Genomic DNA, 26,159 nt, shown 5'->3' with positions numbered 1-26,159 from the left:
TGAAGTCCACACATTATGAAAGTGGGATTACATATATCAGATGCATGAAATTATTATTGAGAGTGAAGAATATATATGTTCAATGAAAAAAATTCAAAAGAAAATTGCTTTCAAATTCCATAAAAATATGGAGAAAATAAGAGGGCCTTTTTGTTATGAGAGTTGAGCTAGCTTCAAAGAGGAACCTCCAGAAGTGACCTTAATTTCCTTGTTACACTCACATTGCTGGCTTGCTTATTTTTATACAGGTTTGATCAATTGTTGGGACTTATTTTTTTATTTGAAAAAAAAACACACACACACACACATTTCAGAGATCCGAATGATAATTTAATTGGTCTATAAATAAACCGTAACTCTATTAATTGATGTGAACATTGCCTAACAAATATCATTTTGTTATAAAAATCTTTACAAATTGAACTCTCTTTCTCAACAAAATTGATTAATCTCGACTACTTTGCACTTTGACTCACAATTATAATTAATATAAAATAGCATTTAAAGCTACATTTAAAAAAAAAAAAAAAAAGTCCTCAAAAATTAGTTGGCACTTGCTAAGAAAAAATCCAATGAAGCAAGCAATATTAATTTTTTTAAGCTCATGATAAGGGTATTAGAATTTAGAAATCTGATCATTCATGAAGCCAAAACAAAATTTTCTTTTTTTGTTGCCACCAAATTGTTGCATTGTCCCACCTAATACTTAATTTCCACTATATGATTCTTCATAGTAGAACCGTGATATTTGCTTGGAGGGCATTATGAATGGCTCTAATATATAAACAAACAAACAAAATTTATATAGTAAAAGAAATTAGACTCATGCCGTTGGTGGGTTATTTTGCCTTAAAACGGAGCAAAAGGCATCACCCATGTCTTCCATGTGTCTTTCACTTTCCGAGAATTTTTCTTATAAAGTACAAACATTATAACTACCTAATCATTCTATATACAACTCGTTCATTTCTCCCCCCCAAAAAAAAGTACTCGTTTATTTTTTATTTAAAAAAAAATTGATTTAATTTTTAATTTCTTTTTCTTTTTCTTTTCTCCGCAATCCGCACTTGAAAATAGTGAAAAAAACTAAGAGTGGAAGCTCAACAGTCACGCTCAACAAGCAATCTTAGCCTTAGGATATAGAAAATCAATGGTTTTGGAGTCAGTGGGGCCCACAGACTAGCCTTTCTTTCACTAATAAATACCCCCCCAGGGACCCCCCCTTTCTCTCACACCAACATTAAGCTATCCTTCCTTTCTTTAGCCTTTTGTTATTTCCTCTCTCTTATACAGCTGCATGGCGTTTGGTGGAGATCTTCCTTATTTTCCCAACCTTCTTTCTGGTAGTCCCTCAAAACAAGAGATACCAAATGAGTTGGGGGGAGATAGATTTTCCATAGCAGGCTCTAATTCCTCTAATGCCTTGGTTCCTAATAATGTTCACCATTTTGATCATGCTGTTCCCTTTAATGGGTCCAACTTGAATCCCCACCATCCAATTTCGCTTTCTGCAAATGAGTTTTGCAGTGATTTCAATGCTTATGCATCTTCTGTTTTTGCACCTTATGGCAAAAATGGAAACATGCATGGCCTTGAGAATGATATTAGCCTAGGCCTTAGGGATAATCCTCAAAAAAATTTGGTCCATTCTGTAGTCCAAACTGAGGCATATCTGCCTCTCAATACTCAACAACTCGGATCAGCAAATGGTAGTTTGGCTGAAAACATGTCATGCACAGCAGCTGAAACTAATAAATATCTTGGCAAAGTTGATCTGAAGCAGCAGCAGCGACTGCACATGAGGAAGGCAAGCAAAGCTCGAAAGAAATACGCTAACATAATCAAAGGGCAATGGACTCCACAAGAAGACAGGCCAGTAGAGAATTATATTAGTTCATTTTTGTTTGTTTTATTTCTTGGAAAATTCAGGAATATATTCTCTCCATTTTTTTTTCCTTCCAACTAGGGTTTTATGTTTGGTATTGTTATTTACTGATAAAGAATTGGTCATTGTAAATCTCTATTAGCAGGCTACTGGTGCAGTTGGTAGACCGGTTTGGTAAAAAGAAATGGTCTCAAATTGCTAGGATCATTACTGGGAGAGTGGGGAAGCAGTGCAGGGAGAGATGGCACAACCATTTGCGGCCTGACATTAGGGTTTTTTTTTTTTCATCTCTTCTTTCTATATGACCTTCCATTTATGCAGAAATCCATACATATATACATATTTTTATGAAAATAAATTCATATATATAAGAGCAAAACTCGTTTATTTAATAATAATTTTACAAATATATACATATATTTGCATGCCGCGTTGTACATTTGTAGTTTTTCATTTATTAAGACTCTGGTAATTATATTTATTTTTCTAACACATGTTATCAAATGTATGGAGATTATGACGTAGCATTTTTGTTTTACTTTTTTCTTTTTGTCTATGCTTTTTCAAAAGTATTTGAATACTTACCCTATCCAGCATTTGTCGGTTTGCTTGACAACACATGAACATGCATCCCGATGAGTGCCTAATTGGTCTAGTTTTTCTTAATCTCAAAACAACTGGCCCTTGATGTACTTACCCTTAATACACTAACTGGTTTTTTTATAGGTATTAAACCCGAACCAATCCGGCCAATTGGATTGAAAACTCGGTGACTCGAAACCTAGACCAGTTCAGGTGTTTAAATGGATCATTTCTACATATGATTCAGTCAAACCTAGTGGGTCTATGGTGACTTGAGAAACTCAGATGGGTTTATATAACTCAATTGAGTTTGTAAAATTATATTTATTAGTTTAATTTATTAATTTTTTTATTGTTTAATATGTTATGATATGGTAATTTAAAGAGTATAAAACCTAGAAATTTTTTTAAAGTGGATTTCTTTGTCTATCTATCTACCTGCAAGACTCTTATCCTACCCAAATACTACTATGTTATTGAGAAACCTTGATTTTGAATCATAATTGCAAGTTGAATTTAGGTATATGCTCTTCCTTTTTTTTTTTTTTTTTTTTAATTTACATATTTATGTTATGATTTCTTAAACTTAATTTATATATATAATTTTTTTTAAAATTTTTTATTTGACCCAACAGTTCGACCGATAATTCACTTGGTGAACCAATTAATTACATAATATCCCTAGTTACCTGTATCTCTTTTAGGAATCATAACCGATTTCATAAATCTATCCGGTGAACTAGTGACCCGACACATAAATTGGGTCAATGTTTGAGTGAGGTTTAATAAATATAATTTTTAATGTAGGTGAGATTTGAACTCTAAGTCTCTTATTCGATTACAAAATATTTTACTAGTTTGGAACCTATGGATTTGATTGGATGTTTAAATTGATAACAAGTTCAAAAGTTCAAGGCCCAATTTGAATTTAGCGAAAGTGTAGGGTTTAATTTATAACAAATCTTAAACTTTAAGGTTTTGAATAGAAAATTTTGAAACTATAGAGTTAAACTTAAAAATATCTCTAAAGTATAGGATTTAAAATATAATTTATCCATTTATTTTTAAGTTTTATCCTAGGCACAACACTACAAGCAAATTCGTAAAGTTTCATCAAGGGTATTATTGAAATTAGGCTAAATAATAAAACTAGCCCTTAATATTGTTGGTTTTCAATATTGTAAACTTAATTATCTTTCTAACAATAAGTTTTGGGGGTTAAAATATAATTTGCCTTAATTTCCTTTTCAAGTTATATCCTAAGTCCAACACAGCAAGGGATTTTTAATGTACATCGAGCTCATTAGCAAATTAAAGCTAATTGTATTGATTCTCATTATAATGAACATAATTATTTTAAAAAAAATATAAAGAATGATCTTTTCATTTTAATTGACGAAGTCATGATTAGTAATATCTGTGTACTTTAACATATATTACATTATTACCCATACGATTTTTTTTAAGAAACTTGTTTAATTTATATTATGAAACAAAAATACTCTAAAACTATATATTTATTTAATTAAATGTACTAAACATGAATTAAAAATTTCCTATATTATACTTGTATAAAATACTCCAACTTGACAAAACTTAAATACTTTTATTGGCAATATATATAATTATTTCTTTTATTAAGATGTGTCATCAAAGACAATAATGAAATTATCAAAATCAATATTTTTAATTCCATATTTTACTATTTCTATTAAACCCAATATTTTCTTACTTTTATTATAAACTTGAATTTCTTTTATCTATTAAGAATTTTTTATGATTTGAATGAATAGAGATGTTATTGCTACATCTGATATGTATATACATATATTGAATTGTAAATAAAAAATAAATTATTTTTTGAAATATAAAAATAAAATAATTTAAATTATAATATTATGAGACATTAAATAATTTTTTTTAGGACTAAGTGACAGAAATAATAGAATTAAATATTATATCTTCATTTATTTGTTATATATTTTTGCTTGAGAACGACAATTAAAAATTGTAGAAAAAAAAAAAACTAAATATATTCAATATTTATTTAGTTGATTTAATTTATAATCTTAAAATTATATTAAGACAATATAAGTATCATACTAAGTGGAAATATAATAGAGAAATAACTTAACATACATAGTCATTTTTTTAGTCTAGAATTTCATTCAACTTTGTAATATACTAATACATATATCTATTTACTTTTTTTTTTCCTCTCATTTCCATTTTTTACGGTATATTTTTATAGTGTTATTTTTTTTTTTCCAAATCTTGAATCGAATAGAACCCATACACGTTTCAAATTTTGTGTTGATTAGATGTTATTTATTATTTGATCACAAATTTATGTTTTGTGTATAATTTTAAAGTTAGAAAACCTTAAATTTAAAAATTTTATGGTTAGATAGTTAATGATCTTCAATTAATCTTTTTGATATATAATTCGCAAGCATAAAGGGTGTAGGAGGATAATTTAATCCAACAATTGATAATTTGTAAAAAATACTTATTTAGTGAAAATTGAAAAGCTGTGGAGTAGCATAACATCACATCAAGTTACATTACATGTAATGTGTGTGTGTATATTGAGTGTGTTTCAAATAGAGTGTATTATTTTGAAGTAAAACAATGATATGCATACATGTTTCAAAGCTAATTTTCTCTTTTCTTTGTATAAGAAATCCTGTATATAATAAAGTATGTAGTACATGAGGCAGAATTATGTAGTAGATGTATATAATATTACTTTTCGTGTAGTTCATGTTTATGAATTTGATATACATGTAACAAGAGTATAGCTTACATTCATTATACTTTCCATCAATTCATATGCACACACCAACACACACAAGAATTGACACATTAAATAGTGCATCATACATATATATATATATATCTTTGCCATAGTATGACCACAATCTATTTCAAGTTGATTCTATATTCATCCTTCTTACGCATTAGTCTTTGTCATGTTTGCAGAAAGATAACTGGACCGAAGAAGAAGATAGGATCCTGATTGAAGCTCACAAGCAAATTGGAAACAAATGGGCAGAAATTGCTAGGAGGCTGCCAGGAAGGACTGAGAACACCATCAAAAATCACTGGAATGCAACCAAAAGAAGGCAGAACTCAAAGAAGAACAGCAGGGACTCCAACTCTAGCGCCACCCTCCTGCAAAGCTACATCAAGGCAGTGACCTCACCCAATATGCACGTCGATGACAACTCCATCAACTACAAAAACAACAATCTCTCAGAGTCAAGCGTGTACATGGTGAATATGGTGACCAACAACCCCCAAGTTCAACTTGAGAACTCAGACCTCACCTCCCCAAACTGGGCAGCATTCCTAACTAACGTCTACAATCACAACGAGGCGGCCAATATTGGTGTGTCTCTAAACAACGCTATGCCCCCTGAAAACAATATTAATTTCTATGTGCCCATGCTTGAGGATGAGGAGATGCCTTGTATATCCGATTTTGATGATAGCAACTGGCAGTTTGAGATGTCCTTGGACATGACTAATTACTTGATACTCGATCAGTTGGGCAGGGAAATGGAGTTCTACGAGATAACTGTAGGTCGAGGAGGCGATTGAGTTATGTGAATTCTTGGTGGGCTTCTTTTGCAAGGTGATGAAGTATCTCCCAAAGTTCCAAGTTGCTCAGCCCTCCAAAGCTTGTATACCATTGGAACATGAAGATGTAAGTGGTGGATCTCTCTGCTGACATTTTCTTATCTATGTTATTTTTATTTCAGTATGTGTGGGTGCCTATCCTCCAAAAAACCAAAAAGATTTGGACTTGTATTTTCATAAATTTCAGACTTGTGTGTTGTATTATCCCCAACTTATGGGTGACAACTAGCTTGGACTAATTAATTAGCATCTTGTATGCTATAATCTATGTTATGTTTCTTTTGGATTTTAAAAATGTTGCTATTTTATTCAGCTTTTGGCTCGCTTTGATGACATGAATGCTTGCTTATGCATCCCATGAAGCTTGAGAAGCTTGCAATTGCATGCATTTGTGCAAAATTATTTTATACTAACCCTTATGCAGGTGTGGTATTATTATATATAGCTCTAAGGGTTTGAATAATCTACGAAATATAACGTAGAATCGTAGACCCTTTGAACTGTGAAGAAATACTATACGATTGATAAGAGTAATTCTGAAAATTTGATAAACTCGTTCACATGAGGCAAAGCTAACGGTCCTGATGAACCTGACGACCCTGCTTGTGCATCCATAAACAACGATACCATAAAGCCGACGGTTCCACCTCAAGGTCGACAGGTGCAACAACACTTGAGTGAGACGACCAGAATACATAGACAAGATAAAAAGTTGACGGAAGGAAGCTGAAAGGGATAAGTAATCCTTTAACGAATCTGACATGGTCTTGCTTGGTCTCCACGCATGAATATATAAGGAAACATCTTGTACTCCTCGACTAACCTTAATCGAGGGGATTCTTACAAGGAAAAGATCTTGCAAGATACGCGTATTAATGAAGATCTTCCTTACAAGGAAAAGCCCTCTATGCCAAGGAACGAATGTCATCCCTACCTACTATAAAAACCCCAAAACCCTTACAAACCAAGGTACACGTAATTTCCTCCAACACTGGCACTTTAGAATTGTGAAAGTTCTCTAACTTGAATTTGGAGAGCCTTTGGCCAGTACGACACCGGTACTCTCTTAAGGTCTTCTTTTTCTGTGTTGTGCAGGTGTTGTCTTAAGCACGTGAGAACTGTGTGACTTACTGACGATTTTCGGCATCATCAATGATGATTGCTATGTCTATTATTAGATAAGACATTATTATATTTATGTGCGTTTGTTGGCTTATGTCACCAAACTGGAATAACGGTTTTGTGAAAGAAGGGGGATTGTTTTTTTGGACAATTACCTAATGAAATTTTTATCATGGTTATATGATAGATGTGGAGTATACAATTATTAGTGTAAAATAATATTTTAGTTCCCAAATTTTATTAAAATTTGTTTTTCATTCCTAAATTTTAAAAAATTTCATTCCAAAATTTGTTTTTCAATCCTCTATAGGCTAAAAAAAAACCACCAGAAATCTTGAAGCCAGTACCTCTCTCACAGGGGTTGCTAGAATTTTGCTTTTTCCAGGTACACAATTCTGAGTTCTCTGCGCCAACTCCAATTCAGGCACAGTCATGGCCAATTGCTATTCAAAGTAGAGACATAGTGGCCATTGCCAAAACCGGTTCGGGGTAAACCTTGGGTTACTTGATTCCAGGATTTATTCATCTGAAGCGCACCCGTAATGATGCTCAATTAGGTCCTATTGTGCTGGTATTGTCACCAACAAGGGAGTTGGCAACACAGATACAAGATGAAGCTGTGAAGTTCGAAAAGTCATCAAGAATTTCTTGCACGGTAGATTACCTGTTTCTCCAATTACATTTGTAAAAATATATTATTATATATCTTTTTTGTTTAGAAAGTGAAATTGTTCATGTACTTCTATCCATATTTTAAATATTGAGCAAGTTTCTTTTAATATGTTTGCTGTTTCTTACACATGACATGGATATTCATGATGGTATTATTTGTTTATGGATATTAATGATGGTATTATTTGATATTTTTATGTGAGTTTTTAGACCCTTAAAACACAATTGGATTAATCTAGTTAATTAGCCAAGTTATTACTTAGTCAAAATTCCAGATCTAGGTTATCACAATCAAACAATCATATCATGCATTATGCATAGCAGCGGAAATATAAATAACACGATGATATGATGACCTGGGAAACCACACTAGTAAAAACCTGGGGAGGATTTAACCTAGCTATCCTTAAGGTAAAAAGCAAATCCACTATGAAAGAATCGAAGTTCTACAATAGGACTTAGACCACTAACATCCTATTGCTACCCACCAGTAAAAACTTACTGACACAACCACGTGCAAGTTTCGAGACCACGGACTCCTAATTTCTTGGATTCTCCAGCATGTACAAGCACACTCGCTTGTGTTTCTTTAAACTTTTTAGTGCAGCAACTGAATGATCATCAAGCTCTCAATCAAATCTCCTTCTTGATAATCCTAAGCATATGTGAAGGCAACCACCTCTAGATCTTACAAGAGATTCACACACACAGCAAATAGAGCAACCTCAAAAACGTGGTTAGGATTTACCTTTTATACTTAGGACAAAACGTAAAACCCTACACGTTTTAATAGGCTAGGGCTGAGTTGGAGAAATCTGTAGAAAAAACATTCTGCCCTAGATTCGATCGATTGAGCCTGTTCTTTGATCGATCGAGCCAGGCCGAAATACACTAATACTTCTGCAACAGCTCAATTCCAACTTTACATAAAAGACACAACTTTGAGCAAGTCTAAACAAGACTAAACAACTTGTTTTGATCATGGTTTGCCAACAATACACATTAGAGTTCTAAATACATTAGTTCCTAAATCTTTAGAACCTAACAAACTCCCCATTTGGCAATCCGTGACAAAACACAACTAAAAACTCAAAGTTTACAAAGAAAAGCCCTTTACAAAAAATTGCCCATTATAACAAATCCAATCCTAACTACTATCCATTAATTGCAAGTGTAGACAGCAACTCAATTGAATCAACCTGTATATTTCCTGGAACATTTAAACAAAATACATAAACGCATGTGTGGAAAATACAAGTAAACAAAATAAATTCTTGATTTCACTTAGTACAAAATAAAGACATATATCAATGAATAACTCATAAATATAAATCAATAAGCAGTGAAACAAGAAACATAGATAACAATGTATCTCCCCCTAACATGAATAGCCCAAAAACGATTTCAACTCCCCCTAAACAAAACAAATAGGATTCCCACATATCAACTATTTCTCCCCCTTTTTGTCATGTATTGACAAAGAAAACTCATACAAAGAGTAAACAAAGGATAAGAGAAAATAGAGAATTAAGGGAATACAAAACAATTCAGCTCTATAGAAAATAGAGACAACTCCCCCTATGAAGAGCAACAACTCCCCCTATGAACAACAAAGGGTAAAAACAAGTTTCCCCTCCTATAAAAATAGGAAAAACAAAACAAGTTTTGGGAAAAACAGTTTTGGGGAATATTTAGGAGGTGGGGATAAATAAAAAAACACAGACCAAACTTAAAAAAAATTAAGTTGAGGATATACATGAAGAAAAATATTCTCTCTTTCAATAAATGCAAACTTAACACTATGTGACCCATAAACAGTTGTATGAGTAGAGAAAATATTTGCCCATTGATTATCCATCATATCTCTTTAGAAAAATATTTTATGTAGTTCACACATAAAAATAGCATATACTAAAAAGTACATAACTCAAAAATTAATCAATCAATTTTTAAATCAAGTTGAGTACCCAATTTAGCAAAGTGTATGCATGTTATGTGTGAAAACAATGAGAGATATGACTGCAAAACTGCAAGATGGATATAGAAAACAATGCAATGCATGTGAATCCTAAACATAAATGATGCATGAAAAAATTTGGTCAAATACTTAAAAACTGAAATTTTTCAGTTTCAATCAATCGAGCATCGATCAAATGCCAATCGAGTTAGGCAGATTCAAACCATAAATTTTTATCGCAATTTTGATCGGTCGAGAGACAGATTCGATCGATCAAAAATCTGGAAAAATCAAAATTTTGAAAAATAGAGCAATTTAATGCAGAAACTCCTTAAAGCACATAGTTTTATGAATAAAATGCATGAGTATGAGATTAAAAGTTTTTTAAAAACACTTGAATTCAACCCAGATCTTCCAAAAACAAGTTTTTCAACTAATTTGTCTCCAAAACTCAAACATTAAAGACATTTTGCATCAAAATCTAGGAGCATGTAATCTTGGATGGCCACAACAAGATTACACACAATATAATGTACCGAGTTTAGCAAAGAGTAACTTGTGTAGTGTGTGCAACTAGCAAAAGCTTGAAAAATATGTGAGGTGATATGTAAATAGAAATCAATTACAATTTCTACAAAATTCATCACATAGAATTTGAAAGAGACTATCACCAAAAGAGTTACATCATATAACTTCCACATCTCCTAGAAAACAAGCTTGCAATCATGTAAGTTTCTTGATTTACCTCATAATATACACACCAATTTTATTTAAGCAGAAAATTATTAAAAAACCCGGGATAATATACACACCAATTTTATTTGATTGATTTAACATTAAGTCCAATAATGTACACACCAATTTTAACATTTAAACCGAGACTACACCTTATGTTCTTTTTATGCATGTGCTACACTTTCTCGAGCACAAAATTTTACGATATGCACTAAAGTGTTCATGATTGGCTAGTAAATAGTGGTGAGATGGTTATTTATGCCTTTCTCAAAAGGTTCAAGTCCGACAGTCAATGACATGTGACTTTGAGATCAAGACAAAGTGATCAAAAGCTATAAACATCTCCCACACAATATGCACTACAAAGTTTAAACTAGTAAAGCGTAATAAAAGAAGCTCATCTAAGCTAAATAAGGTACATAAACATGTTATGTAAAGATAATATGGTCAATCCTTGATTTTAAATCCAAGATGTGAAATACAAAACACAAAAATCTTTTTGGTTTAAAAAAAATTTATGACCAAAAAACAAAAAGCACACATTATGCTAAATGAACAATGCAAATGCAATGCATGACAGTGCTTAACTAAGCTATAGAGGGTACACAAATAAGAAATATCAATTTCTTAATTAATCTATGAGTACATGTACAAACTAGTACATACTCATACAAAATCAAAAATAGCTTAGCACATATATAACACATTCTATTCAAGTTTCTCCACAATGTCAAGCATGTTTTAAATCAAGAGAGAGATATCATAATTTATGTAAGCCTCAAGAAAAATAAAACAACCAATCAGAAACAAAACATGTCCACAAATAATTGAAAGAATTAAATTAGGGACAAGTCAGCAACACTCACCTTAGAGAATCTTTTCTCACCCATCTAGCACGAGTTTTCGGCTTTGTAGGTGAAAATCCATGTGAAGCACAGTGTATTTGAGGGATTACACCAATCTTCTGAGAAAGACTGAAATCCTGCAAATTCCTTTCACAAGCCAACAAGCTTAAATTTTGCAAAATAATATGAAACAATTTATATGAACTTATGGCAGGAGAAATATCATCACATATCCTAGATTGAAACACTGAATGCTTAAATTTCAATTTATGACAATTATGACGAATGTAACCTAAGACACCACAAAAGTGACAAACAGGAACAATTTTAGGAACATCAGTATTCCTAACAGCAAATCTAGTCTCAGATTTTGGTTTTTGCATGAACAAAGAACAATTTGGTCTAATATGACCAACAACACCACAAAGGTGACAAGTAGGCACAAAAACAGATTAATTATGCTCTCTAATAGTAGGTTTAGACTTAGGTTTAGAAACTTCAGCGTCTACATCAGAACTTTTACCTTTGTCTAACCTAGCAAAATAAGACTTTTCTTTATTATTCCTTTTGAAAGGAGGGATATAAATTTTCTCAGTTTTAGGCTTAAGAGAAACAGAAACACTTCTGTTATCAGCAGGCTTGGTACTAGTCAAATTTTCAATTTTAACTTTTGATTCAACTAACTCTTGTTCCAAGCTTTTCATCTTCTCATCTTGAGAGGAAATTTGATTTCTCAAAAATTCATTCTTTTTATTATATTCATCTAATCTAGCAACCAATTCCTCTTTTTCAAGATTAGCCAATTTTAACTCTTCCTCGAATTTCTTAGCAATTTTCATAGATTTCAATAATTCTTTACGGAGAGTTTCATTGGCATCAATAAGATCAACAAAAACATGAGTAGAAACATGATCAGAAAGACACTTCAAATTATCCATGACAACAGGGGCAATGATTAGCTCTCAGATTAAAAGATCTAAAACAAAAGAGCTACCTTCTCTGATACCACTTGACGGTTTTTAGACCCCTTAAAACACAATTGGATTAACCTAGTTAATTAGCCAAGTTATTACTTAGTCCAAATTCCAGATCTAGGTTATTACAATTAAACAATCATATCATGCATAGCAGCGGAAATATAAATAACACAATGATATGATGACCCAGGAAACCACACTGGTAAAAACCTGGGGAGGATTTAACCTAGTTATCCTTAAGGTAAAAAGCAAATCCACTACGAAAGAATGAAAATTCTACAATAGGACTTAGACCACTAACATCCTATTGCTACCCACCAGTAGAAACTTACTGACACGACCATGTGCAAGCTCCGAGACCACGGATTCCTTCTTTCTTGGTTTCTCCAGCAAGTACAAGCACACCCGCTTGTGTTTCTTTAAGCTTTTTAGTGTAGTAACTGAATGATCATCAAGCTCTCAATCAAATCTCCTTCTTTATAATCCTAAGCATGTGTGAAGGCAACCACCTTTAGATCTCACAAGAGATTCACACACACAGGAAATAGAGCAACCTTAAAAACGTGGCTAGGGTTTGTCTTTTATACTTAGGGAAAAAAATAAAACCCTACATGTTTTAATAGGCTAGGCCTGAGTTGGAGAAATCTGCAAAAAAAACATTCTGCCCGAGATTCGATCGATCGAGCTAGGCCGAAATGCACTAATACTTCTACAACAGCTCGATTCCAACTTTACATAAAAGACATAATTTTGAGTAAGTCTAAACAAGACTAAACAACCTGTTTTGATCATAGTTTGCTAACGATACACATTAGAGTTCTAAATACATTAGTTCTTAAGTCTTTAGAACCTAACATTCTATATATGCATCTTGTAGCATATTGAAGTGTTGTCATCCATGGAGAAACACAGACGACTGGAGCAGATATATTACGATCTCAAGAACCAGGATCAAAGATAATTAGCTTTTGTTCAACCAAGAAGATGTGTGATCAACTTACCCACAACCTTACTCACCAGTTTGGTGCTGTAGCTATCAGAGATCAAGGCAACAGCAAGAAGACTCAGCCCAACAAGAAGATTAAGAGCAGAATTATAGAAGTGCAAATACTCATGGTTAAATGACTTGTAGCTTTGGTCTTTGTATTGTATATAGCTTAAACTGTGTGTAGTTTAGTCAGTCTTGTAAATAGCTTTAGTAATGCAAGTGAGTGTGCACGTGTGTGCTTTATTTTTTTCTATTAAGGAGTTGTTATGTTTGTTAAGTTAGTTTGTTAGTCTCTGATTGTATATAAGGATCAAAGACGCGTATCATTAAGCAAGTTAATGAGATTTTTCACTCTTAACAATCTTTCATATGGTATCAGAGCCATAGTTTGCTCAAAATTCTCCCAAATTTCTAGGGTTTCGTTCTTGAAACCTTGAAGCTGGTTCAATGGCTTCTGCGTCAAATTCTTCTTCCACTTCATCTGAGCAAGATCTAGCATTGGTAGAAGACATCTCAAATCCTTTGTTCCTTCACCATGCTAAAAGTCCTGGAGCTATGCTTGTGTCTGAGGTCTTGATTGTTGAAAATTACCATGCTTGGGCTCGATCTATAAAGAAGGCTTTGATTGCGAAGAACAAGTTTGGTTTTGTTAATGGCACTATTACTCTTTCTTCTCCATTGATAAAAACTCCAGCAGCAGTTGATGCTTGGATTCGCTGTGATAATGTGGTTGGTTCTTGGTTGATGAAGGCAGTTTCACCTCAGATCAAAATTAGTATCACTTATAGAGACACAACATTAGAAATCTGGAATGATCTCAGGGATACGCATTCTCAAGGCAATGGACCTAGGGTTTTTCAGCTGCAAAAGGACATTGCATCAATCAATCAAGGTGATTCTTCAATTACTACCTATTTCACTCAATTAAAGGTGTATTGGGATCAACTCAAGAATTTTAGGCCTACTCCAACTTGTTCTTGTGAAAAGTGCACTTGTAATATTTCACAAAGGATTCAGAATCTTCACTTTCAAGATTTAGTGATGCAATTCTTGATGGGACTCAATGATTCTTATTGTCAAATCAAAGGACATATTTTGTTAATGAATCCATTTCATCCATCAACAAAGTCTATTCCTTGTTGATGCAAGAAGAAAGGTAGAGGAATGTGGGAAATTCTAATGTTCACATTGAGTCCACTGCTCTTGCTGTGAAAGGTTCCAATTCCATTGTTATTAATTCCAATTTTGCTTTCTTCGGAGGAAAGAATTCAAGGGGTAAGGATAGGCCTATTTGCACTCACTGTGGGAAACATGGTTATACCATGGAGAAGTGTTTCAAGTTGCATGGCTTCCTACCTGGATTCAAGTCTAAAGGAAAGACTTCAATGGTGAATCAAGTAGGCATTCAACATGACACTACAGAGAAAGGACAATCATCCAATGATGCCACCCAGTTCTCTTTTACTTAAGAACAATGTCAGCAATTTTTGGCCATGCTAGGCAACCAGATGCAAGCTGCTACTCAACTTAACATGGGAACCAAGGAAGTTCATATGGCTAGCAGTGTGATTAAGCCTCATTTAGATTCTTAATCAGCATCTTCTACAAGTGCTTCCAAGTCTGACAATGCTCTCACAATGTTAGGTATATCTTCTTTTGGAGATCTTGATTTGAAGCATTCAATCTTTTCTGCCCATGTAGTAAATATGACAGCCTTTAATGGAGATACTTGGGTTATTGACACTGGGGAAACTGATTACATTGTACATTTTGTTCAATTGCTTACTGAATTCACTGCTATTAGTTGTGTTGTTGAACTTCCTAATGGTGAAACAACAATGGTAACTCACATAGGTTCCATTTCTCTTTGACTTTAACTCTTATTAATGTTCTCTGTGTTCCTTCATTTTCTTTTAACCTTTTGTTAGTTAGTCAACTCACAAAATCTTGTTCTTGTTGCTTTATTTTCTTGTCAAATTTATGTTTTATACAGGACCTTATTTGCTGGAGAATATTGGTGTGGGTGAAGTTCATGATGGGTTGTATTTGCTACAACACAGCCCTTCAGATGCTTGTACCTTTCCAATCAACTCCAAGGTTCTTGGATCATCCTTTCAATCCATCTTTAACTTTGTTTTCAAGTCTATTTTCAACAAACCTCAATCTTATGTAATCAATAACATTGTTGTACCTTCTTCTATATGGCATCTTAGATTAGGTTATCCCTCTGATGCTAAACTCTCTTCCTTAAAGAATGTACTTCTTGATAATGTTTGTACTTTTAATAAAGATTATGAGATTTGTCCACTTGCAAAACACAAAATACTTCCCTTCCCTTTTCCAAATCACATGTCTGATTCACCTTTTGATATTGTACACTGTGATATTTGGGGTCCCTATATAGTTCCTACTGTTGATGGACACAAATACTTCCTCGTTATTGTTGATGATTGTACTAGATCAACTTGGATTTATCTCATGAAATCTAAGTTTGATACTAGGTCCATTTTACAATCCTTTTATGCTATGATCAAAACTCAATTCAATAAATCCATTAAATTTTTTAGAACTGATAATGGTGTTGAATTTCAAATCACCGATTTCTTCAAGACTCATGGAATTATACACCAACATAGTTGTGTTGCCACTCCTCAACAAAATTCTGTTGTGGAGAGGAAACATCAACATATTTTGTGTGTTGTAAGAGTCTTAAGAATTCAATTCAATGTTCCTATTGCCTATTGGGGTGACTGCATTCTCACAACAATGCACCTTATCAATAAACTTCCATCCTCTCTTCTTCATGACAAAACACCCTTTGAATTGCTTTATGGCAAAGTCCCTGATTATAGTTCTCTTAGAGTTTTTGGTTGTTTGTGTTTTGTTTCTACATTGGCTTATAATAGGCCTAAATTTGATCCTAAAGCTATCAAATGTGTTTTCTTGGGTTATCCTTTTGCTGTTAAGGGATATAAACTACTTGATTTACATTCTAAAAGGAATTTTATCTCGAGGGATGTTACTTTTCATGAGTACATCTTTCCTTTTCAGTCCATTCCTTCCTCAACATTCCTTTCTCCTTTTGATCCTTTGTCTTAGATTTGCACTCCTAATGCTCCACCTTTACCTGTAGGAGATCCTATTCAACATTCTAAGTTTGTTCCTCTTGTTAATGGTCCTTCCTCTAATCAAGTTGATGATCCCACATCTCATATTCTTAAAGATCATTTTTCTGATCTTCCAGAAGAACTATATGTTTACTTACCTAATGATATAGTTGATGATCCTACCTTGCATCCTAATCCGATCCCTCCTTCTCTGTCCACTCCTTCTTCTGCTCCCTCACTTAGAAGGTCTACCAGAGTGTCCAAACCTCCTCCATATCTTCAATCCTACAAATGCAACACAATTTCAACTAGTTATCCTATTGCTAACTTTGTTTCTTCTCACAAGTTATCACCTAGCTATTCTCATTTCTGCAATAGCATTTTTGCTCTTAAAGAACCTTAGTTTTACCATCAAGATGTTGGTGATCCTAATTGGGAAACTACTATGGTAGCAGAAATTGTGGATTTAGAACAAAATCATGCTTGGTCTACTATTCCTTTGCCACCCAACAAAAAAGTTGTTGGATGTAAGTGGGTATTTCGAATCAAGTACAAAGCTGATGGCAGTATAGAGAGGTATGAGGCTCGCCTTGTGGCCAAAGGGTATACTCAGCAAGAAGGGCTGGACTATACTACAACATTCTCTTTGGTGGCTAAAATGGTCACAGTTAAGCTTTTCTTGGCTTTAGCTATTGTGTAAGGCTGGGATCTTCAACAATTAGATGTCAACAATACAATTCTTAATGGTGATCTCCATGAAGAAGTGTACATGTCTCTTCCTCCAGGTTTGCACAACAAGGGGGAGATGGGTAGCAAGGGGGAGATGGTTTGCAAGTTACATAAATCATTATATGGACTTAAGCAAGTTTCAAAGTAGTGATTTTCAAAATTTTCAACCATTTTACTGTAGAATGGCTTTGTATAGTCTAAACCAGACTATTCCTTGTTCATTAGGTAGCATGGTAAGCTTTTTATAGCACTTCTTGTTTATGTTGATGACATACTCATTGCTAGTAACGATCCTAAAGCTGTGGAAGATCTCAAGTTGCATTTGGATAGCATTTCAAGTTAAAGGATCTAGGCAATTTGAAGTATTTCTTGGGTTTGGAAGTTGAAAAATCACAAAAGGGTATCTCATTGTGTCAAAGAAAGTATGCCCTTGAAATTGTTCATGATGTTGGGATGCTTGGATGTAAACTTGCTAGAACTATGGAAGTCAATTTAAAGTTAAGCAAGGATGATGGGGAGTTATTACATGATGTTGGGATGTATAGAAGGTTAATAGGTAAACTACTGTTCTTAACCATCACTAGGCCAGATATTACATACTCTGTGCATAGGTTAAGTCAATTTATGTCTAAGCCTAGAAAGCCTCATTTAAAGGCAGCATATAGAATCATTCAATATATCAAAGGAACTGCAGGTCAAGGGTTATTGTTTCCATCAAACTCTTCACTGCATATAAAGGCCTTTGTAAATGCAGATTGGGGAGCTTGCCTTGATTCTAGAAGGTCTATTACAGGTTTTTGTGTATTCCTGGGTGACTCATTGATCTCCTGGAAGTCTAAGAAGCAACATATTGTCTCTAGATCCACTACTGAAGCTGAATATAGATCAATGACTATGGTTGTATGTGAAGTGACTTGGATTCTCTACTTGCTAAAGGATTTGAGTGTAAAACATGATAAGGTTGCTTTATTGTTCAGTGACAGTAAGGCAGCAATTCACATAGGGTCTAATCCTGTGTTCCATGAGCGTACAAAACATATTGAAAAAGATTGTCACATTGTGAGAGATAAGGTGCAAGATGGAGTTATAAGGTTGATGAATATTAGGAGTCAATCTCAATTGGTAAACTTGTTAATAGAAGCCTTGAACTTGAATCAATTTTCAGCCTTAATTGTCAAGATGAGAATCTTGAATATTCATTCCAATAGTGCCCATCTTGAGGGAGAGTATCAGAGATCAAGGCAACAACAAGAAGACTCAACACAACAAGAAGAGTCAGAGCAGAATTATAGAAGTGCAGATACTCATGGTTAAACGACTTGTAGCTTTGGTCTTTGTATTGTATATAGCTTCAACTGTGTGTAGTTTAGTGACTTTAGTCAATCTTGTAAATAGCTTTAGTAATGCACGTGAGTGTGCACGTGTGTGCTTTATTTTTTCTGTTAAGGAGTTGTTGTGTTTGTTAAGTTAGTTAGTTAGTCTCTAATTGTATATAAGGATCAAAGCCACGTATCATTAAGCAAGTTAATGAGATTTTTCACTCTTAACAATCACAAGGTGAGAGGGATCATGTGTTGAGTTAGTTCCAAACTGGGAGATCTCCAGTTCTTGTAGACACTGACGTGGCAGCTTGAGGGCTAGATATGAAAGACATCAGGTTGGGGACTATTTATTTTATAGTTGCATTATCTAGGTTTTGGTATTGCATTCTATGGTACATTATTTTCCAAGGATCAAAATTTTGGGCAATGATGTTAAGAGTATGCTCAGAGATCAACAGAGTATTGCTAAGAACAAGGTTCAAATGCTAGATGTCAACGGCTAGTTCACAACGGCTACTTCAAATATTCACCAGAACGGTGTCGTTCTATTTAACACGAAGTTGTAAATCTATTTAATGACACGCTGCATTTTGTTTGTATGTTATTAACTCATTGATACGTTGCATTACATATAGCTGTTGTTGGTTAGTTAGCTCAGTTCATTAGGTAGTTGATTGTAGTTGTTTAGTTCCTAATTTCACTCCACATTTCACGTATCAATCCTGTGATTTCAGGGATCTCTGATTAGGCAGTTATTGATTCTCTGGTATTATATATATTGTACATCAGTGTAATGAATGATAGTGTGGTATTATTCCAGAAAATTCCAATTCTCTCTTCGTCTCTCTCAAACTTCTTCTCTCTAATTTCCTCTCTTTCTCTTTGAGTGTTTTATTGGAAAACTTCCATTGTTGAAGCATTTTCAAGCCTAGTTCAAAGCTTTTCATGGTATCAGAGCTACTTCGATCCAAAGTTGTATAGATCCAACAATGGCAGAAACTACTTCAGCACCAACCTCTACTATTATGTCTTCAACCTCCACAACCATGCCTTCAATTTCTTCATCTACTTCCATCGATCTCACTAATCAGCCTCTGCTACTACTGTCAAACATGATGACAGTCAAACTTGACTCTTCCAATTACATTGTTTGGAAGTATCAAATTTCGATGGTGTTGGAAACATACTCTATGTTTGAGATTCTTGATGAAGTTCCACTTACTCCTGAGAAATTTCTCAAGGATCTCATTGGTACTGTTACTTCAGTGTTTAATCCAAATTATCTTATCTGGAAATCAAAGGAAAAGGCTTTACTTACCTTTATCAGTTCTACCCTCACTCCTTCAGTTTTAGCTATAACTGTTGGTTGTTCATCTGCTCGAGAGGTATGGAAGGTTCTTGAAAACAGATTCTCCTCAATTTCAAGGTTACATGTGATGAACCTCAAGGGAGAACTGCATAATGTGAAGAAAGGATCTAATTCTGTAGATGTCTATCTACAGAAAATTAAGGTGATAAGAGACAAACTCATGGCAGTAGGTGTTATCTTGGATGATGAAGAGCTACTTCATGTAGCAATTAGAGGTCTTCCCAAAGAATTCAATGCACTCAAGTTTGCAATTAGAACCAGAAGCACAATATTAGGCTTTGATGAGTTGGCTACTTTGTTGAATGTAGAAAAGGAGTCATTGAATGAAGGCATTGAGATCAAAGACTCTACCTTTGCAATGTCAGTAAATACCACACCAAGATTCAAAAATACTGGTGGTTATAATACCTTCAATCAGTCAAGTAATAGAGGTAGAGGAAAAGGCAACAATGTAAGAGGTAGAGGCAGAGGTTAAGGTCCATCATCCAACCACTTCAATCATTTTTCACCATCACAATCTCTAGATTCTAATGGAAGATCAGAAAGGCCAATCTGCCAAATTTGTGGTAAAGCAAGTCATCTAGCTATTGACTGCTACCATAGAATGGATTATGCCTACCAAGGCAAACATCCACCTACAAAGTTGGTCGCTATGGCTACCTCTTCCAACTCTTTGATGACTCAGGAGCAACCTTGGCTGGCAGACAGTGCATCCACTAACCATGTCACCTCTAGCCTCAATCACTTAAGCTTTCCCAAACCCTATACTGGCCAGGAGCATCTCACAGTGGGCAATGGACAGAACTTACCTATCACTCATATAGGTAACTCTCTAATCCCTTCTTCTAATTCTACTCTTCAACTTAAAAATGTGTTAAGAGTCCCTTCCATTGCTTCTAATCTTGCTTCAGTTCACAAAATCTGCCATGATAATAACTGTTAGTGTTATTTTGATGAAAACACCTTGTTAATTCAGGCCTTGGCCACAGGGAAAGTTCTCTACAAGGGCAGGAGTGAAGGTGGTGTTTACCCCATCTATCCTCACAAGGCCATTGCACTTCTTTCTAATAAATTGTGCAATTCTGTCAAGCTTTCTTCTTCTAGTAGGTCTTTGTGGCACAACAGGCTTGGCCATCCTAGTGCTCAAACTCTTAGGCTTTTGTTGATAAATAATGGTCTGTCCTGTAATAATAGTGCTAATTTTGTCAATTCTTGTATTCACTGTCTTCATGGAAAAATGCACAAACTACCATTTCCTAGTTCAAGATTTGTAGCAACTTCTCCTTTTGAACTTGTACATACTGATTTGTGGGGTCCTGCACCTCTTGATTCAATAAATGGCTACAAATATTATGTCATTTTTGTTGATCATTACACTCGTTTTACATAGCTTTACTTGCTCACTAACAAATCAGAAGTTTATTCTAAATTTTTCTTGTTCCATGCTATGGTTAAAACACAATTCTCTACAAACATTAAAACTCTTAGATCAGATGGTGGTGGTGAGTATACCTCTAAATCTTTTGAGTCTTTTCTGTCTTCCCATGGAATTCACCATCAAATTTCTTGTCCTTATCCACCTCAACAGAATGGGTTGGTAAAGAAAAAACATAGACACTTAATTGAGACTGTTATTACTCTTCTTTCTCAAGCTTCTTTACCTTCCACATACTGGTCTTTTGCTGTTTAGTTTGCCTTAACCTTGATCAATCTCCTTCCAACTCCAACTTTAGGTCTTTTGTCTCCTTGGTTCAAACTTTATGGTCAACACCCTGATATCACTTCCCTCAAGATTTTTGGCTGTGCATGTTACCCTTTTCTCAGACCATACACTAAACACAAGCTAGAGCATAGGACCACAGAATGTCTCTTTTTGGGATATTCCACCGTGTCTAAGGGTTACTTGTGTCTTGATTTACTCACTCACAAGCTGCATACTTGCAGGCATGTCTTGTTCAATGAAACCAAGTTTCCTTTATCTGCTCTGTCTTCTGTTTCCCCTTCTACTCCACCTAATTCAGACACTTGGTTATCCAATTTGTTATACTTGCACTCTTCTAATTAGCACTCTATTCTAGGACCCTATTCTACTCCTATGTCACACTCCACAAATCCTAGTCCTATTCCTTCATCTCATCCTACTTGTCTTTTTCCCCAATCTGATACTTCCACAAACTCTGAACCATCTGCTTCTATTCCTGCTGCTATATCTCCACTTGCCTTTATCTCTCATCCTACACCTCCACTCCTTTCTATTTCTACCACTTCAACATCTTTACAGTCTATTCCCAATATTTATGTTCCCAATGAATCTTTAGCTCCTGCTGCCACTGCATCTCCCATTGCTCCTGTGAATGTCCATCCTATGACTACTAGATCAAAGAATGGCATTTCCAAGCAAAATTGTGTTATAAGGCTGTGCTTGACTATACTCACACTGAGCCCCCTTCCTATAGAATTGCTTGTAAGTTTCCTCAATGGATTAAGGCCATGGATGAGGAATTTTTTGCTTTACAAAGACAGAAGACTTGGTCTCTTGTTCCTGCTATGCCTGGCATCAATTTAGTGGGTTGCAAGTGGGTGTATAAGCTGAAATTACACAGTGATGGCACCATTACTCGTTATAAAGCCAAATTGGTTGCCAAGGGTTTTCACCAACAGGTAGGTGTGGACAACACAGAGACATTTAGTCCAGTTGTGAAACAAGCTATTGTGAGAATTGTACTTTCCATTCCTGTGAGTTTTAATTGGCCTCTCAGACAGTTGGATGTCTCCAATGCCTTCCTCCATGGTTTTCTCAAGGAAGAAGTGTATATGGAACAACCTCAAGGCTACGTGGATCAACAATTTCCTCATCATGTCTGTAGATTACACAAATTTTTGTATGGCTTAAAATAGGCCCCAAGAGCCTGGTTTGACAGATTTACCTCTCAGTTGTTGCATCTTGGATTTGAAGCTTCCATGGCAGACTCTTCCTTATTTGTGTTTCACTCTCATCAGACCATCATTTATCTCTTTGTGTATGTGGATGATATTATAATCACAGGCAATTCTTCTTCACAAGTATCTCATCTTGTCACTGCTCTTAGTAAAGCCTTTGAGCTTAAGGATTTGGGTGCTCTCTGTTATTCCTTAGGCATTTAGATTGTGCCTTCCAAGTTTGGTCTCACTTTGTGCCAATCCAAGTATGCCTCTGATGTACTTCATAGATTTAAGATGGAAAATTCTAAACCTACCAAAACCCCTTGTTGCCCAAATGTACGTCTTACTCCTTTTGATGGTTTTGTTTTGGTTGATCCCTCTGAGTACAGAAGTATGATGGGTGCTCTCCAATATTTGACTTTCACACACCCTGATTTGGCTTTTAGTGTCCATCAGCTATGCCAATTTATGAATCCTCCTACTACTTCTCATTTGGAGGCAGCCAAGCGTGTTCTTCATTATGTGAGGGGTACTTTACATTTTGGGATTCATCTTGCTCCTGGTCCACTTACCTTCTCTGCCTTCTCCAACGTAGATTGGGCTAGAGACCCCACTGACAGGAAGTCTACCACTGGGATGTTGGTTTTCCTTGGTTCAAGCCCCATTTTTTGGTCTTCCAAGAAACAACCCACTGTCTCCTGTTCTTCCATAGAGGCAGAGTATCGTGCCTTGGCTTCCACTGTGGTAGAGTTAGCTTGGCTTCGCACTCTGTTTAAGGAGCTTAAGCTTGATGAATCTTGTGATATCAGTGGGCTGAAAGTCTCGGGCGTTGATGAGTTTGTGACTGAATCCTGAGAAAACAAACAAAAAATCAGAGGAGACCGGTGGAAGCCGGCCAAGACACCTTCGATGGTAAAGTTAGCCTTTTTGTGATTCCCAGTAAATTGGAAGTCTTAGAATCAGAATCCCTTACTCTTTCGTTGGCGAGCGTTTATATAGCATGCGGGGAGCGGTTACTTGTTTGGTAACCTTTCCTATTGTTGAGGAGTCTAAAAGGCTCGGAGGTAACTTCCATAACTGCTATGGAAGTTAGATTATTTGAGTCTACATTCCACAATGGTTGGACTTGACTAGCGACGATTTGTTTTCTCTCACACCTGATGGAGACATGTTCGTCCAAGGCTAAACATGTTCATGGTGCAGTAATCTTGTCCGTCCTTTAAGGATGGACGGACGAGGTTGAACTTGGACGAGGATCTCCCTTCTTCCTCTCTTTTCTTTGGACGACGCCTATGGACGAGACAAGACTTGAACGAATTTTCATTGCACATCAAAGCTATTTCTTCCTCATGTTCCCATCCTTTGGTGCGATAATAACTCTGTTATTGCCTTAGCCTCTAATCTTGTATTTCATTCCAGAACCAAACACATAGAGGTTGATTATCACTATGTGAGGGGTTGTGTTCTTTGTAGCACTTTGGGGATCAAATTCATCTCTAGTCGTGACAATTTTGTTGACATTTTCATGAAACCCTTACCTGGTCCTCATTTTCTGGTTCTACGCAGCAAACTCTTAGCTGCCACTGCCTCGAGTTTGAGGGGGGATGTTAAGAGTATACTTAGAGATCAACAGAGTATTGCTAAGAACAAGGTTCAAATGCTAGATGTCAACGGCTAGTTCACAACAACTACTTCAGATATTCACCAGAACGGTGTCATTCTATTTAACACGGAGTTGTAAATCTATTTAATGAAACGTTGCATTTTGTTTGTATGTTATTAACTCATTGATACGTTGCATTTCATATAGTTGTTGTTGGTCAGTTAGCTCAATTCATTAGGTAGTTGATGGTAGTTGTTTAGTTCCTAATTTCACTCCACATTTCACGGATCAATCCCGTGACTTTAGGGATCTCTAATTAGGCAGTTATTGATTCTCTGGTATTATATATATTGTACATCAGTGTAATGAATGATAATGTGGTATTATTCTAGAAAATTCCAATTCTCTCTTCGTCTCTCCCAAACTTCTTCTCTCTAATTTCCTCTCTTTCTCTTTGAGTGTTTTACTGGAAAACTTCCATTGTTGAAGCATTTCAAGCTTAGTTCAAAGCTTTTCAAATGACAAATCCTGAAACAATATCTACTACATATTATGGGGTATCGGTTTAAGTCTTTTATGAACCCTCATCCCTTGAGAATTTTTAAAACACATTATGTGGTTGAAGTTTTAATTGTAGCTTAATGAAATTTCAGTTAATTATGAATGCACTGAAAAGGATAAAGCTTGTCAAAGAGTAAAATATCTTATATCCCAAAAATTGATTGTATCTAGCTTCTACTTTGGCTATGATGGAAATTGAAGTGAGAATATACATTCATTTTGCACGACATTGATTACTTAGAGAGTAGGAGAATTAAATATTTGTAGTTTATCTATTTATTATATTGGTGTGTGTGTGACTCATAGTAGTATGTTGAAGTGACTATTTGAAGTATGTTATGACGCTTTTAACTTCTAAGTTAATAAGGGCTCATTTGATAGATGAGTTTGAGTAATATTGTTTGCATTTTTTTGAAATATATGTGGGTAAAAAAGTGTATAAAAATGCATATAATGTTGTTTAAAAATTGAAAACATGTTGCTAAGATACTCTACCAAACGGGGCCTAAAAAACCAGAAAAGAAAAGGCTGTATCCTCCTTTTCCCTGTATTATTGTGTCCTGGGGTAAAAAATCATGTTAAGGATTAGTCATAGTTTCTGTCACAAGGTGGTTATCAACTATGATTTCCCTACTGGAGTGGAGGATTATGTTCATAGGATTGGAAGGACAGGGAGGGCAGGTGCCATTGGTTTGGCTTACACATTCTTCGATGACCAGGATGCCAAGTATGCTTCAGATCTCATCAAAGTTTTGGAAGGGGCAAATCAGCGTGTCCCTCCAGAAATTCGTGATATGGATTCTCGTGGTGGTGGGATGATGGGGTTCTGGTTTTGGTTTTGGTGGTCGTGATGGGGGTTCGGGTGGACGTAACGATTCGGGTTATGGTGGATATGATAATGAGTCACGTGAGAGGTATGGAGCCTTTTTTTTTTTCTTTTCTTTTTTAATTCTTTTTTTAACCACTAATTGGTGCATTTAAATTTATATATTGGGTTTGGTGCCTCTAGAGAATGAAGTCCTCCCATTGTACCATGGTAAAATTACTATTTCAGCCTACCAATTTGTTTGCATGATTTTGTATTTGTCAATATTTACTGGTATAATATGCATAAATTGGAATTTTACCTGAATTTTTTTTA

The 26,159-nt window shown here is 35.0% G+C and overlaps 1 protein-coding gene across 1 annotated transcript; it reads left to right on the top strand.

Moving 5' to 3' along the window:
* The first annotated feature begins 1,231 nt into the window (after positions 1-1,231).
* LOC115978269 (transcription factor MYB118-like) lies at positions 1,232-6,399 on the top strand. Its single transcript, XM_031100293.1, has 4 exons — positions 1,232-1,872; positions 2,031-2,157; positions 5,450-5,858; positions 6,017-6,399. Exons 1-4 carry the CDS (start codon positions 1,298-1,300, stop codon positions 6,106-6,108), a joined length of 1,203 nt encoding a protein of 400 aa, XP_030956153.1. The 5' UTR covers positions 1,232-1,297; the 3' UTR covers positions 6,109-6,399.
* Positions 6,400-26,159: the final 19,760 nt, after the last annotated feature.

The sequence above is a fragment of the Quercus lobata genome, chromosome 2 (assembly GCF_001633185.2).
Source record: "Quercus lobata isolate SW786 chromosome 2, ValleyOak3.0 Primary Assembly, whole genome shotgun sequence".
Classification (NCBI taxonomy): domain Eukaryota; kingdom Viridiplantae; phylum Streptophyta; class Magnoliopsida; order Fagales; family Fagaceae; genus Quercus; species Quercus lobata.
The sequence above is the reverse complement of the archived record's forward strand: the minus strand, read 5'-3'. Positions and strand labels throughout refer to the sequence as shown.

What these genes read in the sequence shown, in the direction of transcription:
- LOC115978269 (XM_031100293.1), top strand. Translation starts at nt 1,298, where the DNA reads ATGGCGTTTGGTGGAGATCTTCCTTATTTTCCCAACCTTCTTTCTGGT. An exon ending in TGGACTCCACAAGAAGACAG is followed by an intron (nt 1,873 to 2,030) that starts GCCAGTAGAGAA and finishes CTCTATTAGCAG; the next exon opens with GCTACTGGTGCAGTTGGTAG. An exon ending in CAACGAGGCGGCCAATATTG is followed by an intron (nt 5,859 to 6,016) that starts GTGTGTCTCTAA and finishes ATACTCGATCAG; the next exon opens with TTGGGCAGGGAAATGGAGTT.